Below are 19,450 nucleotides of genomic sequence, written 5' to 3'. Positions count from 1 at the left end.
CTCCAAGTTCTGTAGCTCCTCTCCTCAGCCCTCCAGCCTGTATTCTCACTGTCAGTTTCTATCTAGCTGGCACTGTGGTCCTGAGAAGCATCTTTAGTCTGGCCCCCCATTCACCCACCATTTTTCCTGTTGAGTAGTCAATGCAACCCCACTACCTTTCAGTCAGATGAGAATTCTCACTGTGATTCCTTCTGCTCCTCCCCCACATACCCTACACCCCTGGAGGTGTCCAGCCCCACAACTTCTTTCTGTTCCCTGGACTTCGCACATCTGGTCCATACAAGTGCAATGCCTTTCTCCCTTTATCCCTTATACTCTGGCTTGGACCCTCTCTCCAACTTCTTTCTTCCTGGATATCAAAATATACATGTTTCTGACTCTAGATCCACATGCCTCCAGCTTTCACCACCAGTCTTGGATAGCACACATCCTCCTATTCCATACACCACCCACCCACCCACGCACACACACACACTTCCGCTTCATGTTCAGTTTATTCTCTTCAGAATTTGTCAGTGTTTCCCTGGAAGTCCTGGAACCCATTCTGTAGACCAGGCTTACCTCAGAGATTCACCTGTCTCTGCCCGCCAAGTGCTGGAATTATAGGTGTGTGCCACCACAAGAAGCCTTTCCCTTCTCCTTAATGACCATCTACTTATGGATCTTAAGTAGCACAAGGAGGAAAGTTATGCCTCTTTGCTGCATCATTCTATCCTTAGTCCCGGCAGGGTGCCTAGAGCATAGTCCGATGGGCAGTTATGTGAATTAAAATACCATGTAATTTGTATTGATATTTTTATCATAATTCTCTTGGGGTATTTACTGCTTTCCACACCCTTCACCAATGAATTCAGGAGCTGTTTGACATCTTCCAGTGCTGATTATCCTTCAGATTTCTGGAGAGCACTCACCCCCATTGTTTTTGTTCAGGGAGTATTATAGATTACTGGACAATGGACATTTGATGCACTTTTTCCCTACAATAGCAGTCTAAACAGGCAGTTCAGAGGGAACTTAAATTAGGCAGTGTGGAGGTGGGGTTCTCACCTGTGTGTGGATTAGATGAGAAAACTAGACAGCTAAGCGTCCTCCCCTCAGAACAGGAGCAATGGTGATGTTGACGTCTCCATCGCTCTGCAGCTTACTGAATTTTAAACACATTTGGTCTGTTTTATTCATTGTTTCAATTTGCTTGTTTTCTTGGTTTGTCTTTTGAGACCGAGTTTCTCTGTGTAGCCCTCGCTGTCCTGAAATGCACCCTGTAGACTAGGCTGGATTTGAACTCAGGGATCTTGCCTTCCACGTGCTAAGATTAAGCTACCATGCTTGGGAAAGATTAATTTATATGTATGAGTGTGTGCTTGCATGAATGTCTCTGCATGCACGTTTCACATGCCTGAGGCCTGGAGAGTCCAGAAGAGGGCATCTGCCAGAACTGGAGTTACAGGTGGCTGTGTGCTGCTGCCTGGGTCCTAAGAATTGAACCTGGGGAAAAGCATCCAGTGGATAGTAACCCTTGAGCCATCTCTGCAGCTGCTGGCGTCATTTCTTTATAGAAAACTGTGAAGAACTGGTTGTGTCCAGTTTACCCTGGTGTGAGCCTAATATCTACACTGGGCACATAAAATGTGCACAGTTCCACCTGTTATGCTTTAACTGTGAGAATCTGTTTGACAAAGGTAACGATTCTCCATCATTCTTTCCTATAATGCAGGCTTGTCCCCAGTCTGTGGCATTTAAGGGGTGTATGTCCAGGGACCACAACTGGTAATGGGAACATTGAGGATATTTTTCCAAAGAATTTATACTACTGACTCCCAAAGTCATTCTTCAGCTGGCATTAGAAATAGCATGGCAATAATAAATTAATATTGATAATAAATGACAATGATAAATAATGCCTTCTTTAAGTAATAATGCTTTCTTTAAAATGTCTTTTGCAGACAAAAAGCCCCAAGCTGTCCCATAGTCCTCAACCTCCCAATTTGGGGGATCCAGTTGAACATTTATCAGAGACATCTGGTGACTCTTTGGAAGCCATGTCTGAGAGCGATGTACCAAGTCCTTTCTCCAGAGGAAGTCGGACGAGAGCAAGCCTTCCTGTGGTGAGGTCGACCAACCAAACAAAGGAAAGATCCCTGGGTAAGTGTCAAAAGGCAGTTCCATGTGTCCCTTTCTTACTGCTTGTGCTTGTTTTTATGCTCCTGATTATTTGCCTTTGGACTCGACATCAGTTTGCACTTACTCTTTACAAATGCTCACCCCAGAATATTCCTTCCGCTGGCTTAATGTTGTTCTAACTTTCCTCACTGACAACTACCTGAGGCATAAGGAGGAAAGGCTTATTTTGGTTCCCTGTTTTGAAGACTTTGTTTTGGCTGGCTCTCTTGCTTTGCTCTGAGACCTGTGGGAAGGCAGTAATTACAGAAGAGCAAAGCTATTCACCTCAGTACAGAAAGGATGCCTGCATTTCCCTTGTCTATTGTTTTACTTCTATGAGGAGAACAGATATCATGGTGGAGTATGTGGTAGAACAGAGCTACGGTTGGGATGCATATAGGGAAAGGAAGGGCCAAGGGTTTCCAGGGATCTTTCTTCCACGTGGCCCCACCATCCCAGGTGCTATCAAGTCCTCGGGAGTGCTGCAGGGGTGAACAAGCCCGTTACCTGTAGGCCTTCATGAGCACATTTAAGATCCAAAACAAATGAATATCAAGTTGTGCTGGATAGTTTTATGTCAACTTGACACAAGCTACAGTCATCAGAGAGGAGGAAGTTTCAGTTGAGAAAATACTTCCATAAAATCAAGTTATAGGCAAGCCTGTAGGGCATTTCATTAATTAGTGATGGGGAAGGGCTCAGGCCATTGTGGGTGGAGATATCCCTGGACTGATGGTCCTAGGTTTTAAAAGAAAGGAAGCTGAGAAAGTCATGTGGAACAAGCCAGCTAGCAGCACCCCTCCATGGCCTCTGCATTAGTTCCTGCCTCCAAGTTCCTGCTGTTTTGAGTTCCTGTCCTGACTTCCTTCCTGGAAGTATAAGCCAAATGAAGCCTTTTCTCCCCAAGTTGCTTTGGTCATGGTGTTTCATTACAACAATAGTATCCTTGACTAGGACACAAGCTGTTTGCTGAGGAATCAGCTGAAGTCCAGGCTGTTTCTGGGGCTGAGCACATTCTGAGCTCTAGGAGTATTGACATTAGCCGTCATATTGGTAGCACTAAATGGTGTTCCTGGACAAGGGAATACCAAGTGGCAAAATGGTTGGGGTATGAGCCCTGAGTGGTGGCCTTTCTCAGTCCCTCTGGACTTGCCCACAGTCTGGGACCCCCAAAAGCAGAAGACTTTATTCCCCCCTGGTCTGAGAACATAAACATGAACAGCCTCTTGGCTTGGGGCTTTCTTTTCCACCAGTTTTCCCAAGAGATAAAAGATAATCACCTTTTGCCTTTTCCACAGGTACTGCTCCCCTCCCCCGAATTACAAGTTCACTTTTTATCTTCTTTTGTGTTTTTTGCCCCTTCCTCACCCCTTCTCAATAAAATGTACATGTTATAGGGTGTATTGCGGGGGGGCTGGTGTTTTATTAGCCTCCCCTGCCATTTTAAGGCTTTCACTTAATAATCGTGTTTGCTGACAGGTGAAGTTGGGGCAAGAGGGTGCAGAAAAGGGGTCAGTGCAGAAGAGAACTGAATTCTGCCACCTAAAACCTAGCTATTCATTGCTGGAAGAATAAGGAAAAGATAGGTGTTAAGATGGTACCATGATTTTGTTTCCTTGTTGCAGAGAGCAGCCAGAGAAGAGTGATTTCAGACACCATTCTGGCTGGGGTTTGTTCAAGCAAACCCCAGCCCAAATAAAACAATGCTTGTGTTATTTGTGTGTTTCAGACCTTACCCTAGCGACCCTAAAAGACACATTAATGCTTATGCTAGCAATACTATTAATATTCTTTTACTTTGACCCAATCATTTTTATTGTTATTTGTTATTGTTGTGTGTGTGTGTGTTTGAGGGATATATATGTGAGTGCTGGTACTCATGTGCTGTAGAATGCAGGAGGTCAGAAAATTACTTTCCTCGGTCCATTCTCCTTCTACCTTGCTTTAAAGGCAGAGTCTTCTTGCTTCTGCTGGGTTGAGCTCCAGGCCCTAGTACTCTGGGTGAGCGCTCAGATACCCATATTATAGATATGCGCCACCACATGACATTTTATGTGGGTTCTAAGAACTGAACTCAGCCATCATGGTTGCCTGGCAGATACGTTTTACTGCGCGCTGAGCTAGCATCTCTGTGGCCTTTCATTGTTAATTTTAGTTGTACTCATATACAAAGTATGGAGTATGCTAATGTAAATGGTATATGTGTGTAAATGGTACATTATGATCAAGTAAGGACACCTCCAATTTTATCATTTCATCTCTAATTAAATCTGAAATTAAAATCTAGTAATTCTGTTACTTTGGGGGTGCATTGTGATGTTCTGTTACATGTACACAATGGGTCCTGATTGCATCATGGTGATTAATTAATTAATTAAATTTTTAAATTAAATTTTTAAATTTCTGTTGTCTCCTATTGCCATTTTGAGTTTGATGCCTTTGAGTCCTTCTTTTGCTGTTATTCATAAGACATAGTTATGATGGTGAAGTGTGGACTGTTGGTGGCTCTGTACTCCAGGCTGCTGAGAGGCCCCGTTGGTGTCTGGGCTGGTCAGTCTTAGTGTATGTGCTCCTGCAGTGACAGCAAGCACTCAGTAGCATTCTTAACATTATGTCATGCTGGTTGTGATCCTGAACACAGGCAGGAAGATTGAGTCTGAGGGGAGAATGGGTTACATAGTGAATTTGAAACCAGCTTGGTGGACTGCATAGCAAGACACTGTCTCAGAAACAGAACAACAACAAAAATCCCTTTCTTTTCCTGTGTTTTGTGTGTGTGTGTTTGAAACAGGGTTTCTTTGTGTCACCTTGTTTATCTTAGAACTAACTCTCTCTGTAGACAGGCTGGCCTTGAACTCACAGAGATCAACCTGCCTCTACCTCCTGAGTGCTGGGATCAAAGGGGTGCACCACCACCACACAGCTTCTGTTGTGAATTTTATGTAGTTGCTGTTAAGGTAATAATTCAGGGTACTTGTTTTGCAGATAAGAAAAGAAGGCCACAGGGAGTGTGTGTGTGTGTGTGTGTGTGTGTGTGTGTGTGTGTGTATTTTTATGACCTGGCAGTTAGATGACAGGCCTTCCTATTGCCAACAGGCTGCTATTTCCACCTGGATTAAAGAGCCTTGTGCCCCAGTCATCCTTGAGGCAGGAGTCAGGGTAGGAGTGGAATTTCTCCTTTGTGCTTTGCAGGAAATAGGGTGTATGTGGGGGGTCAGGTCCCTGTGAAGATTGCCCTGCTTTGCCAAATAAAGTAATGATAAGAAGCTCCTGTGTGTCTTCCCCCATTCCTGGGAACCTGAGCCTGCTGCATAATGGACCCTTTGTCTTCAGGAGAGGAATTTCCTCTGACTGCCACAGCAGCTGGCCTTGCAGGTGGATACCTGCCCAGCGTGGGAGCCCAGCCTCCTGGAGAGAGAGGGGAGGTTACAGTCTTGCCCAAAGAATTACTGAAGGGACATTTCTGGTTACCTGTGCTTGTGTGAAATGCCCAGCCTGAGTCTAGAGCCAGTCTTGCTGTGAAGTGCCTAGTTCCAGCAAGTTAAAGATATACGCAAGAGGCTCAATTTGGTCATCTCAATAAGGGACAGCTTTCGGAGAGAAACAAAAGGATACGGGAAGAGGAGAGGACAGGGGATGAGAGACTTGTCAAAAGGGAGGGAGGCTGCTTGTGGCCTCAGAGAATGAGGAGGGAATTGGGCCAGCAATGTTAATGCTGACCTTGACTGCCTCCAGGTGGCCAACTTGGGAATTTCCTCTGGGGTACACCTGGTGCCCAGGGTGCAATTGGCAGGGCTTGATGAGGCCACGGAATGTCGGGGAAAATATGAGTCACCAGGAGCCTGCAAACACAAGCTCCTTTCCAAGGTCCTTTCTCAGCCTCGCCTTGTTTAAGGAAATCCCCTTGTGTCTGGTCTTATTTAACACAAAGACACGAAAAACATTCCCCCTAGTTCCAGTAAGCAGCAGTGACTCCCAGAGCCAGGGAGGGCTCAAAGTGCAGCTGTGACCCCATGCCTCAGAGGCATGACCTTGTAAGCGTAAGCCTCCCCGCTCTCCCACTGGTGCTGTTTGGAAGCCCTGGGTGTCTTTGGGTATCTCTGTATTGGCATTTCTTTCCGAATTGAGAATTTGAATGTATCCTCAAAATAGATAGCATCGCAGCTCTCAACCTGTGGTTACCACAGGTTGAGAAGCATGTGCTTCTAACGGCCTTGGGATCTGAGACACTTCTCCACAGCACAGTTACAGTCAGGAAGTAGCAACAAAAGGCCTTTATGATTGTGAGTCACTACAACATGAGGAACTAACTGCATTAGAGGGCCACAGCTTTAGGAGAGTTGAGAACCACTGAAATAGATGTGCCGGCTTATTCATTCATATTGATCTTTATTTATAATTTTGATCATTTTATCATCAAAATGGTGCTCCCTGCTTAATCAAAAACTTTCAGACAGAAATGGTGGCTCAACTGACAGACCTACCCTGCTGTGTGGCTTCCACCTACAGCCCCTAGCTGGGGAGAGCTCACTTTGGGTGCTATGTATGCTGTGGAGTTAGACACACAAAAGTGAGGAATCACCATTGTAGTAAAATATAAAGTCTTTTCTCTGTCTCAAAGATCTTATGTTCCCTTTACTGTTGTAATAGTTGTGTCTCTTTTAGAATGTCCTACAGTTAGAATTAGACAGCTTGACCCTTCCTGATTGACAGCTTAGTGATACACATTTGAGTTTTTTCCACATCTTTTTGTGGCTGGTAGTTAATTTCCTTTTAGTGCAGAATAATACCCCATCATTTAGATCTCTCAGTTTATGCATTTACCCTCTGAAAGGCTTCTTGGTTGATTTCAGGTTTGGAAAGTTCTGAATAAAGCTGCTAAGAACATCTGTAGGTCTATGAGTAAATTCCAGATGGCAGGAGTGTGGGTCATATAGGGAGGTTTTTCAAATGCAGCTTCCTTGTGGATCCCTTTAAGGGTAACTCATGAGATCTATTTATATGCCTGTTTGTATACACATGAGTGCAGTTGTCTGCAAAAGCTAGAAGAGGGTGTCATATTCGCATGGCTGAAGCTCTAGGCCATTGTGAGTCACGGAGTGTGTGTGTATATTGGGAACCCAATTCAGGTCCTATGCAACAGTCCAATGTTCTCTTATGTGCCTGGCCATCTCTTCAGCTCCCACCATGGGCTTTTTAATTAACTTTGAGTTTCAAAAACGATAGACCAAACTCTTGCTTCCTGTGATTGCAGAGGTACTTGATTGGCCTGTGTGCTGGAGGCTGCACTTAAGTAATTTTACACGACTGCCCCCCCCCCAGCTATCACCCAGGAATACAGACACCACTGCCACCACCCCTGGCCACAGAGCCTTGAGTAGGACCATGTCCTGGTCACCTTCCTGTTGCTGAGACAAATTACCATGACCAAAAGCAACTTACCTAGGAAAAAGTTTATTCTGGTTTGTGGTTCCAGAGAGAAAATCCAAAATGGCAGCAGGTGGCCAGAACAGAAAGCTGAGGTCACCTCTCAGCTGCACACAGGAGCAGAGCATAAACCGGAAGTATGGTGAGATTATAAACTTTCAGAGCTCACTCAGGGCTTTCATGTCCCAGTCCTAAAAGTTCCATAACCTCCCTTTACAGCTGGAGACCACCTACTAGGGACCCAGTGTTCAAGTACAGGAGCCCATGGGAGTGGGAATGGGCAAGACTTCAATGGGCTGAGTGCAGAAACCTGTTCTGGATTACACTTCTCTATGTGGCTGTGCTGTGCTATGTGGACACTTGCCACCCTGATGGTAGAGTGACGATAGAAAGACCCCAAGTTCCCTGGACCTTCCTCAAAAAGAGGAAGCCTTTACACATTTGCCTGGAGATAAACCAGCCAGGTTTATAATTATTCAACATGAATCAACTTTTGTTTCTATTGCTTCTGTGTATTTCTAGATTGGAAGGAATGTTGAGGGGCTAAGCATAGTTCATTCTCTAAGGGTGTCCTAGCACATGTACTTGGAAACACATTGAAAGCAGTAAGGCATACATAAATGCATGTATGTGTACTGTGTGTTCATGTAGCCATAAATATAAGCAATTCTCTGTGTTTGCTAGTTCTGAATTCTTTGATATAAGCAGCTGCAGACCAGAATTCTTGCAGGAGTGTGGATGTAGCTCAGTAGTACAGTACTTTTCTAGCATGTCAAAGATTCCTAGCCCTAAAACAAAAGGCGTTGAAAAAAAAAATTTTATTTGTGTTAACTGTGCCACAGGCTTTCTTTTCCTTGTCACCATCCCATAAACAATACAATGATGCTTTATGCAGTTTTAGGTTATACTAGGCATTCACACCAATCTAGAGATGTTTGGAAGTTGGGGAACATGTATGCATTACATGCAGTTACTAACAGGTTATATACAAGGGACTCAAGCATCTCCCTGAGATCCTAGTCTAGTTCCCTGTGAATGCGGAGGGAAACTCCTGGGAAGAAAGATGTGAACTTCTCATTTGAGAGAGCCAGTCACAGCCAGATGATGGCCAAGCAACCGCCTGATGCTGAGGGCTGGCAAAGCAGCAGTGACAGGAAAGAAATGTACTCAGCAGCTCTGATTTATTGTTCTGATGACCTCAGCCTGCCAGTCTTCACTTCTGTCCCACGGTGTGTTCCTGGCCTGCTCCAGCCACCTAAGTAAACACTAGCTGAAGTTCCCAACAGAACTGATGCCATTTCTCCTTCACCCTCTTTTTAGTGAAAATAGAAAGGATTAAGAGAAAGCCAAATTCCCCCAAATGTGAAAACCACTATCCAGCAGAGTTTGGTTTTTTAAAATGATTTCCATGAAAAATCATGTCACTGTTAGTAGGTCTGCAGTCTTAATGGTGGAGCGGTGTCCTTTTAATTGCGGTGCCTGCTTGCAGTGCAGCGTAAGTTGGGCTGGGGTCTGGCTGCTCTTTATCTGGCCTTCGGGGAAAGAGTGCCCACAAGCTCCCTTTGTGCCCTCAGGAATTTGCCAGTGAGAATTGTGAAAACAAGAACTGCAGCAACTTCCTTGTGGTGCAGCCAGATTTCGGAGGGTTGACTATAATCTGAACAGCCAGCTTTAGAGAGCAGCACAGGCTAACCAGCCCAGCAGAGGCCCTGCCATATCGTAAACATAGAGAGAAAAACCAAAAACAATTTAAAATGATATAGAAGGGTTTAGGCCAGATGAAGGGGGCAGATTGCTGAGTTTGTGGCTGCCCTTCTGTTTCAAGGCTTGGACTTTGACAGGAGGTGATCGCCTCCTGGGGGGATTTAAGAAAAAGGCCCATGCTGTCTGAGCTTGCTTCCCTATGCATCTGCAAGCCTGGGTAGGAGGGGAGAGCAGAGGGTTGAGAAAGCACCCACCTCCAATGGGGGAAGCCACCAGTATGGCTGAAAAGAACTGCGTGGCGTGCTTGTGTGTGCATACACCTGTCTAACTGCCTGTCTGCATACATGAGTGCATGTGAGATCAGAGGACAATATCCAGTGTTAGCACTCATCTCTTGCTTTGCTTGAGGCAGGGTCAGTTCTTTGTTGTTTGCGACTGTGTACATGATACCAGCTAGCCTTCAAGGTCCAGGGGATTCTCCTCTACCTCCCATGTCTCTAGGAAAACAGAGGACTTAGAGATGCCAACTACTGCCCACAGCCCTTGCATGGGTCCTGTATTTGAATTCAGATCCTCCTGTGTGGCAGTGATCTACCCACTGAGGGTCACCTTGGAGTCCAATATAGAAAGCATTGTTGACATTTGCTTTCCTGAGTGCTGTCCGTGACTTTAATGCTGCATCACATTGAGCTGGAGAGATGGCTCAGCAGTTAAGAGCACATACTGCCCTTTCAAAAGACCCAGCATGGGTGGGCACTTACATACCCTCACAAAGAAACATATGAATACACCTAATTAAAAATAATACAAATTTAAAAGAAATGTAATGTCATAAAACAGGTTTAAAAACAGGCTTTTGTAGCAAATGGATGCTTTTGAGCAAGTGGTGGAGTGTTTTCTATAGCTTCAAGTTCAGTGACCCAGGCTGAGTAGGTTTGGTGGGTGGCTGTGGTGAGGGAGTGAGTCCTGCACTCCAGTCTTCCCCTCCTCTGTTGCTGAGGTTGAAAACTGGGCTGTCCTAGCTCACTGAGCATGCTTGGATCTGAGTAGTGGTGGCACACTAGCTGAGCATGTTCGTGTCCCCTGCCATTGTCTCCATAAATGATCATTAGGTTGGCATGGTTGGGGGCCAGGTACTGGGTATCCATTTTGTAGCACTGAGGATCTGGCCAGGTACTGTGATACTCCTGGCAGTTCCTTGTAGAACCATGGGAACTAAGTTAGTCACCCTGGCCCCAGGTGGCAGGAAGTCCCTGCTTTGGCAGATTCTGCTGTAGCCCGGCTGGATGGTGAAAATCCAGTTCAATGTTTCTGTAAGCCATTTAATAAGTCTGTATTGGCCTTAACTATCAGCCGATTCAGTTGTTTGCTGTTGCGTGCTGACTGGTTTTCTCTGTTTACATATTGTATTGCTCTAGTAGCTTTGTTACAGGAAATGTGAAAGTACTGCTAGGTACAGACTGAGTCCATCTAGAGGCTGGTCAGTGAACTGCAAGTGGATGAGTAAGTCCGTAGGGCTTTCTCAGGGATAGTAACAGTTTCATGAAATGAGCTTATGCTAAATAAAATATAAAGTAAAATAAAATAATTAAAATAAAGTAACTCTACACACAGCCCCAGACACATTAAATATAATGAACTGCACACCAAGAAAAAAGGAAAGTTCCTAAGTCATGAACAAATTTCCTCTGTAAAACAGGCTGCTTTAGGTTAACAAAAATGGTGGCTCTTCCTCAGCCCTAAATGGGATGTCTTTATCAAAACCTTCTCTTTCTGGATCAGGGATCTATGCAGAAAGATTCTAAGAGCTAGAGATGGTGAGTGACCACAAGGAAACCACATCTTCTAGGCACGGCAGAGTTGAGCCGACACACCTATGAACTCAGACACTGTGGCTGTGTGTGCAAGACCTGTATGAGTGCAATTCAGACAGAATCCCAGCACAGAGGAGGGATGGTAGAGCCAAAGCCCCAACCCAACGAAGAATCCACTTGTAACTGATACGGGTTGGGGAAGGGAAAACTGGTTTTCTTCAGTGCAATGAATAGAATGACAGAGTGAGTCAGTCTCACTCCAGGTCAGGCTGCATGCCCAGGATCAGCTGGTCAACCAAAATGCACTCTGTTTTTTGTTTTTTTTTGTTTGTTTGTTTTTTGGATTTTGTTTGTTTATTTGTTTTTGTGCACCTTTTGTTTTGTTTGAATTTTTATTTTTTGTTTGTTTGAATTTTTATTTTTGTTTTGGAGGGAGAGAGAGAGAGAACATGAAGTAGGATGAATAGGTAGGTTGGGAGAAGTTGGGGGAGGAGAAGGAATATGATCAAACTATATTGTATAAAAAATATTAAAGAAAAAAGAAAAAATGTTGGCTGGGTGGTCGTGGCATGCACCTTTAATCCCAGCACTCAGACACAGGCAGATCTTTGAGTTCAAGGCCAGCCTGGTCCATAAAGGGAAAAACCAAAACTACAACAAAAACAGAAACAAAAGTTGGCTCTTAGTTTTTGTCTTTTGATAAAATAAATGTTCTGAGAGGCTTTAATAAACTGAGTCAATCTTTAAATAAAATGTGGATTTGGGGCTTGCAGTGAACCTCCAGCAGGACTATATGAGAGCTACCATCCACAATGATACAAGTTCACCTCCCTCGGTGCTTTGTGAATTAGTATTTTCATGTATGAGATGAACGAAACGTGGAAAAGTTTCTACAAATTGATCCATTCCACCCAATTCAACTCTAGAAATGAACGTGCTTATCAGAGATAAATTTTCCTAAAAAAGTAGGCCAGGCATGGTGGCACACGCCATTAATCCCAGTACTTGGGAGGCAGAGGCAAGAGGATCCCTGTCTGCCTGGTGAGTTCCAGGCCAGGTCAACACAGCTACACAGTAAGGCCTTGTCTGAAAGAAAATACAGTTAGAGAGCATTACACATTTTGTGTCAGTGAAGCTCTAGAATTGATTTTTCAGATTTCAAAGTAATTATTTGGTCAGCATAGACTTGGCTCTGTGCTTCTGCAGTTTATTTTAAAATGCCGTGCATACAGCAGATCTGATCTGAGTTTTATTTGGGAGAAGGGAAGGGAAAGGGAAGGGAAAGGGAAGGGAAAGGGAAGGGAAAGGGAAGGGAAAGGGAAGGGAAAGGGAAGGGAAAGGGAAGGGAAAGAAGGGAAGAAAGGGAAAGAAGGGAAGAAAGGGAAAGGGAAGAAAGGGAAAGGAAAGGAAAGGAAAGGAAAGGAAAGGAAAGGAAAGGAAAGGAAAGGAAAGGAAAGGAAAGGAAAGGAAAGGAAAGGAAAGGAAAGGAAAGGAAAGGAAAGGAAAGGAAAGGGGGTTAGGGGCTATATAAAGTGAGGGGGTACCCTGACAGAGAAAGGGGAGGGAGATCTAAAGCAAAGGCACGAAAGCTACAAGGTGTCAGGTTGCTCCTTTTATATGTACTTTTATATGTAGCGCACAGCTAAACTGTGTCTGCCATGTGCTTCTGCCACACACCTGGTGTGATGACCTCATAGGTTACTAGGCAGGACAGAAGCAGGCTGCCTGTGGGCTAACATTCCTCCCTTTTCCTACAATTAAAAAATGAGCACATTGGACTGCTTCTCATGTAAGGCAAGTTAAAGTATAGAAATGTGCGTTCATTGGAAGCAGCTCTTGGTCACTATGTAAGGGAAAGAGAAGAGAAAACAAACAAACAAACAAACAAAAAACAGTAAGGGCACCAAAATGTCTGGATTACACAGTGAGAAGGGAAGGCCCTGCCCTGGAAAGTTCAGGGTAGTGGGTGGGGTTTGCCAGCCATGCCCAGTAGTGGATAGGGACTGAGGCATGCTGGGAGAACCTAGAGCTGTTTGTTCTGGGACTGAATCACACCAGTCTGAATGTGAAATACACCCCCCCCCCCCCCGTATAATCGCCTGTGTTTGAACATGTGATCTTTGGCTGTTGATGCTAATTGAGAAGTTTGGGAAATCTTTGGGGATGGAGCCTGATGAAGAAGTGGGCAGGGCTGAGGCTTCAGTCCTCACTGCTGCCTCCTGGGTGTGATTTGTTGCATCCTGGGTGTGATTCAGTGTGACTAGCCAGCTCTGCCTTTGCTGCCATGCTTTTCCACCATGATGGACTATTTCATCCAGGAGCTGTAAACCATGATAAATCCTTTCGCCCTTAAGTTGCCTTCGCAGGCTGCTTTAGCACAGCACCAGTAAAAAACCAAGACCGTGTATTTGACCAAGGTTCCAGGAGAGCTTTGCCGGCAGGCTATGCCGGGAAAAGCACTGACTGTGGTAAATAGTTGTGGTTGCTGTGAGCCCTCTTTAGAAAGCTGGTGCGTCATGAAGGAGGGACCTGTCAGCTTCCAGCATGAGGGTGATCTGGGGAAAGACTCAGGTCACCTGTGTTATTTCTGTTTTTTCAGCCAGAAGTTTACATAAAACTTTTCAGTGTTGAGGATAGAGGCATGGGATTGAAACAAATGAAATGTGAAAGACATCAAAGTTTTTTTTGGGGGGTGGGGGGAATTATTCTTCCAAAAGGTCAGTATGATATATTTTTGTCTGTGTCACAGCCAGAATGCACCATTCTAACCCAGATCCCTGTTCATGTTTTTTTTTTTTTCTAATGTAAAAAATATTCACTTGAAACAGAATTCCTAAGTTTCAAAGACAACAGTAAGGCAATTTTTTTATGTTATTTATACTTCTATATCCAAAATAAAGTTGACTTGACTTAATAAAAAACAATAAAATTATAAGAACCATTTAAATAAGTATTTCTACAGGTAGCAATTGAATATAATATGTGTGCCAGGAAATCAAAATAAGGATAATTGCTGTATCTTTAACCAGGATGAAAAAGCAGACAAAAGGAGAAATGTGAGTTACATGATTTTAACTAAAGTGAGTTAAGCAGATTTTATTATTTCAGAAAAGGTTCATTAGGATAAAAACCTTTTAAAGCATTACGTAAAAAACAATAGTAGGTTAAAGTCCTTGACATCCTTTTATACTGTAGCTGTATTTCAGTGATTTCTTTGGAAGTTCTTTTTAATGAAAGGTCTTTGCATTGAAGATTGAAGGTCCAGTGGCATAATATTATATCACATTGTCCAAAGAGGGCAACATGGGGCTTGTAGGTTTCTGTGGATCTTCTTTGATACATGAAAAGAGTCACAGCTCAAAGGATTGGTGCTAGGCTATCAGTATGAGTGCTGAATCAGCATAAGGCACTTCAGTTGGAGAAGAATATTTGGGATACATCCTGGTGAATTCCTGGGTGTCAAAAGAATGTGAAATGTAATGATAATATTCCAGTGGTCTTGTTATTGTTGTCAGGTCAGGCTCTATCTCAGGCTGACTTTGAACTCACTAGGTAACCAAGGATGACTTTGAACTCCATATTCTAAAGTTACAGGTGTGAGCTAACTATTCATTTTGACTATATCTTTTTGGTTTTGTGTTTTAAACGTGTATAGGTATTTCTTTCTACATGTATGTGCACCATACATATGCAGTGCTGTAGGAGGCCAGAAGAGGATGTTGGGTGTGATGGGACAGGAGCTACTTAGGTTTGTGAGGTGCTGGGAATTGAAACCAGATCCTCTGGAAAACCAGCCAGTGCTTTTAACCACTAGCTGTCTCTCCAGCCCCTTGAATATGTTCTAACAATACCAGTGACAAGTCTCAGTTCTCTTCTTTAGTGGCATTAGAAGTATCTAGTTCAAAATGTATTAAAGCATGGTGGTGTATGCCTTTAATCTCAGCACTCAGGAGGCAGAGGCAGGTGGATCTCTGTGAGTTCTAGGCTAGCCTGGTCTAAAGAGTAAGTTCAGGACAGCCAGTGCTACACAGAGAAATCCTGTCTTAAAAAAAAGACAACAACAACAAAAATCTGTTGTATTCTCAGCTGTTCTGCAATGGTCTATACAATTAGAAATGTTAGCAGATGTTCTTGAAGTCCTCACGGGGTGAGTCTGTTCTTCAGTTGCCTTTGCTTTCCTTCATCAGGGCAGTTCTATACAAAATCCATTCCCTGTTTGTTCTCTTTGTGAATGCAACGTTAATTATACCTACTGTTTTCCCATTAAAAATGTGATTTAGTTTGTCCTTGCCAGTTTCATGTGTATACAATGCAATCTGGTTACTCTGATTCATGACTATTGGTTTTGTGGCTCATTTAATTTAACCAGAGCCAGGCTGTGTATATGGCCATTGGATTGGAACTATACATTGGGCCCTGGTGCCATCAGTAGTGTACACATTTTTTTGTTTGTTTTAATGAAAAGTTTCTTGTCAAGATAATTTGTTTTCTAGAAGCTGGCTTTCAAACGGGACCTTTTTTGTTCTTTTCACTCTCTAAGAGTTTCCACATGTATTTTCACACTAGCTTAAAGACCATTTATTCTGTGTGATACTAGAAACGATGTGGGGATGCAGCCCTGTCTTATGCCACACACTCAAGCAGGTCGTCCTTGATGCTCTCATCCTCGCAGTAGCAGGCTTCCAGGTGACATCAGGAAAGAGCTTTCTAGCAGATTCTCATATAAGAACACAGGAAGACACAGGTTCCATGGCTGCAAGGTCCATGTGTGTCTGGTAGGCAAAGGAGCTGGTGAAGGACTCTTTCCATCCAGATTTCTCCACTGAGCATCGTGATGTGAAAGTGAGATGAAACAGTCCCTGGGTCTGGAGCCAAGGCACTGTCTGGCGATTTTAGAGGGTGAGTGTCCCATCTAGCATGGCTGTTTTAAAACACAACAGCAGGTGGGCTCTCAGGCATCACATGACCCTTTTACTTTCTTGAGCCTCTTAGGAACTGTTATAGGTGCAATTAGATCCTCGCCTTCTAATTATGCTTACTTAAGTCCTATTCCCCAGAACATCAGAAGGTGACTGTCTAAAGAGTCAAGATCTAAGTTGGAATGAGGTTCTAAAAGCAGGTCCTGTTCCACTGTGACTGGCATCTTCCTAAGAAGAGCAAAATGGGATATAGATATCACCATTTTCCAGCCATCTCTGATTCAAGGAAAAAGAGAACTGGCGCTCAGGAGAAACCTGTCCTGACAACACCCGATCCTGGATATATTTCTGCAGTTCAAGACGCACAATTTGCTGCCCTGAGCAAAAGATAACAGGGGTTCCAGAGTCGCCATAAACACTGTGTCCTTCGTCCAGACCCTAAAATTATATTTGTCAAGAGCCCCTTCATTTCCAACCCAGCTTCTTCTGTGCTTGTGTGATGCCTCAGGCTGGTGTTTTAAAACAGCCCAGAGAAAAATTGAAACCTTACCAGTGGCACCGCTTCCATTCCCACTTTTTTATGGCAGTTTCCAGGCTCCATCCTTGAGCTCAGCAAACACTGGTATCCATATGACTCAACCGCATCCCATCATGGTAAGCTCCTGTTTTCATCCTGTCAGGTTTTGAGTTCTCAATAGTTTGAAAATGTCATTAAAAATTATATTTCCTCCAACTTCTCCATTTTCAGACTTTGCTGAGGTGTTAATTGGCTTTAAGACATCTCTGGCTAAATGTCTTCCAGTAATATAAAGTAATAGTAAAAATACATTTTTCTCTACGTGTCCCTCTCAAGTTTTGCCCACTCTCAATTTTCCCCCTTAATTCCTGTCTTTTATATTAAGAGTCTGCCTGCTTTCTGGCACCGTGAAAGGTGCAATGATGAGTTATTATATATATATATATATATATATATATATATATATATATATATATGAAATCTGGTTCTTGTATTTAAAGAATTTGGCATAACTGAAGACACATGTAAGAAGTGACTTTAAAATATCCACAGAGCAAAGGCTTTACAGATGAAGTTCCACTTAGACTCAGCCGTACAGGCCTCCCTGCTGCTCCAGCCGGCAGCCTTACAGCAGCCTGTCCCTGGTGTGCTCTGTCTGAGTCTCCCTATTAACAGTGGACCTTTCACTCCTCTCAGACCTGTGGTCAGCAGACCCTACCTCGACCCCTTCCCTACCTAATCCTGCCTTAAAGATCTTACTCCAGGCAGCCTATTTTTGGGACATGCACTCCCAAACTCCAGCAGGCAACTTGTAAAAACAGATTTCTGACCTGACGTCCTCAAGTTCCTTTTCTTTCCTTTTGTCTTTCCTTTCTTTTTCCTTTCCTCTATTCCTTTCTTTCTTCCCCCCCCTTTCCCCTTCCTTTCTTCTTTTTTAAAATTAGGGTCTTGCTGACAACCCCAGGAAGACCTTAAATTCATTATCCCTCTGCTTCAGCCCTACAAGTCATGCTGTGATAAGGTTGTGTGTGCCACTATAACTGATTCTCCTTAGTTTCTGAGTCCCAGATCTGGTTGAGATTTGCATATTTGTTTATTGTTTGGCCTAAGTTCCCAGAACAGCTCTAAGACACTAGCATGCCCTTGCTTAAAAACAAAACAAACAAGCAATAACCCTCATATTTCAATGTAACCTGACATAAGGCCCTGTTAGTCCCTATAAAGGATGAGATATTGTTAGTACACTTGAGCAAGACAGTAGTAAGAACAATAGCTTGGATCCTGATGCTCATCTGTATTAAGTCCAGCACACATGACTAGCACAGCCCTTGTGAGGTAAAGGGCTCTGGATCCTGCTAAAAGTTAGAAGACATCCTGCTTGATTGTGTCTCCATCTCTTTGTTGTGCATAGTTTTGATCCCTGCTTGACCTCTGCCATCTTTTTCTGCCACTTTCAGCCTCCTGGTGGATGGACTTAGAAGTGTGCTCAGCATCTACTGTAACAAGTTCTTTGGACCCTAGGTGGCTGACTTTTTCTTGAGCACATTTGATCTCTGGCTTCCACACTCATCACAAAACTACACAGGATTACAGGCACAAACAAAAATACATACTCCTATCCCGTTGATATGCATGCCACTCTAGAGAGAGAAATAGAGGCAAGCATGCATCAAGAAATTCATATTAATTATGCCACACTCAGAAGGCTAGGCACCTTTGGCAACAATCCACAAGGAGCCCTCACCATCTTGATTTTTTGGAACTTCTGTTTGATGGAGCAGGGACATCTAAAATATATAATAGATGGTGTAATTCTGTGAAAGCAAGGTAAAGGCTAAAGAGACAGACAAAGAGAGATAATGGAAAGTAGCTTTTGACTCATGGCTTGGACCACATGAAGATAAAAGCCACACAGAAATCTGGAGAGAAAATTTCAGGCAGAAGGAAGGCCCTGAGAAGGAGCATGCCAGGAATACTCAAGGAACAGTGGGACAGTCACTGGCTGGAGTCTTGCCTTAGGGACCAGAGAGGTGGGGAGTTGGGTAAGAGGTACCAGGATAGATGGCATAAAAGACCAACTCCACTGGTCACCCTGGGAGGAGAATGCTTACAGGCTGTGAGCATTGACTTCCCTGCATGTTTCAGGGCTGTCATGGCCACTAGGTTTAGAATAGACTAAAGAGAGCATGGGTACAAGTTGGGGAGCAAGGAGTCTTGGGATCCTTTAGAGCAGGGGTTCTCAGCCTTCCTAAAGCTGTGACCCTTTACTGCAGTTCCTCATGTTGTGGTGACACCCAACCATTACATTATTTCATTGCTGCTTTATAACTATATAACTATAATCTTGCTACTGATGTGAATTGTAATGCAAATATCTGATATACAGGATATCTGATAAGTGACCCCAAGGGGGTCACAACCCACAAATGAAGACCACTGATCTAGAGAAATGAGGGGGTTAGCTGTAGAAATAGGGAGAATAATTTGAGTTATATTTGTGTTTTGAAATTTGTTTCTGCTATGTATGACTTTGTGCTAGAACATAGAATGTATGTAAAAAACAAAAACAAAAAACCTCTAATCCAGAGCACTCATGCAGATGGTTCCCTAGCAGCTCACATTTTTTTAACACTGGCTCTGCTGGCAATGTCAAATTTGCTGACCAGGAAAACTAGGATTTCAACCCAGGTGTCCTATCCCTATTGCTCATCTCTAAATTAGAGGCATTACTATTATTGTGTGTTTCTATGTGTGTTGGAGGTCACGGACATGCCGTGGCATTTAGAATACCACTGTTGGTTTCTTCTTCCACCTTCTTGTGGATTCCAGGGATGGAACGCTGCTTGTTAGGATTACAGGGCAAGCACCTTTACATGCGGAGTCATCTGGCCAGCATAAGCCCCACTCTT

The 19,450-nt window shown here is 43.7% G+C and overlaps 1 protein-coding gene across 26 annotated transcripts in view; it reads left to right on the top strand.

Annotated features, from left to right (window-relative positions):
- Positions 1 to 19,450, top strand: part of Kiaa1217 (KIAA1217 ortholog) — an 839,639-nt gene that overhangs the window by 700,286 nt on the left and 119,903 nt on the right. For all 26 annotated transcript variants that reach the window (XM_060372904.1, XM_060372908.1, XM_060372905.1 and 23 more), the window contains one exon: positions 1,944 to 2,142. In XM_060372904.1, coding sequence (XP_060228887.1) covers positions 1,944 to 2,142 — 199 coding nt within the window. The remainder of the gene's footprint in view (positions 1 to 1,943; positions 2,143 to 19,450) is intronic.

This window comes from Meriones unguiculatus, chromosome 19, assembly GCF_030254825.1.
Source record: "Meriones unguiculatus strain TT.TT164.6M chromosome 19, Bangor_MerUng_6.1, whole genome shotgun sequence".
NCBI lineage: Eukaryota > Metazoa > Chordata > Mammalia > Rodentia > Muridae > Meriones > Meriones unguiculatus.
The sequence above is the reverse complement of the archived record's forward strand: the minus strand, read 5'-3'. Positions and strand labels throughout refer to the sequence as shown.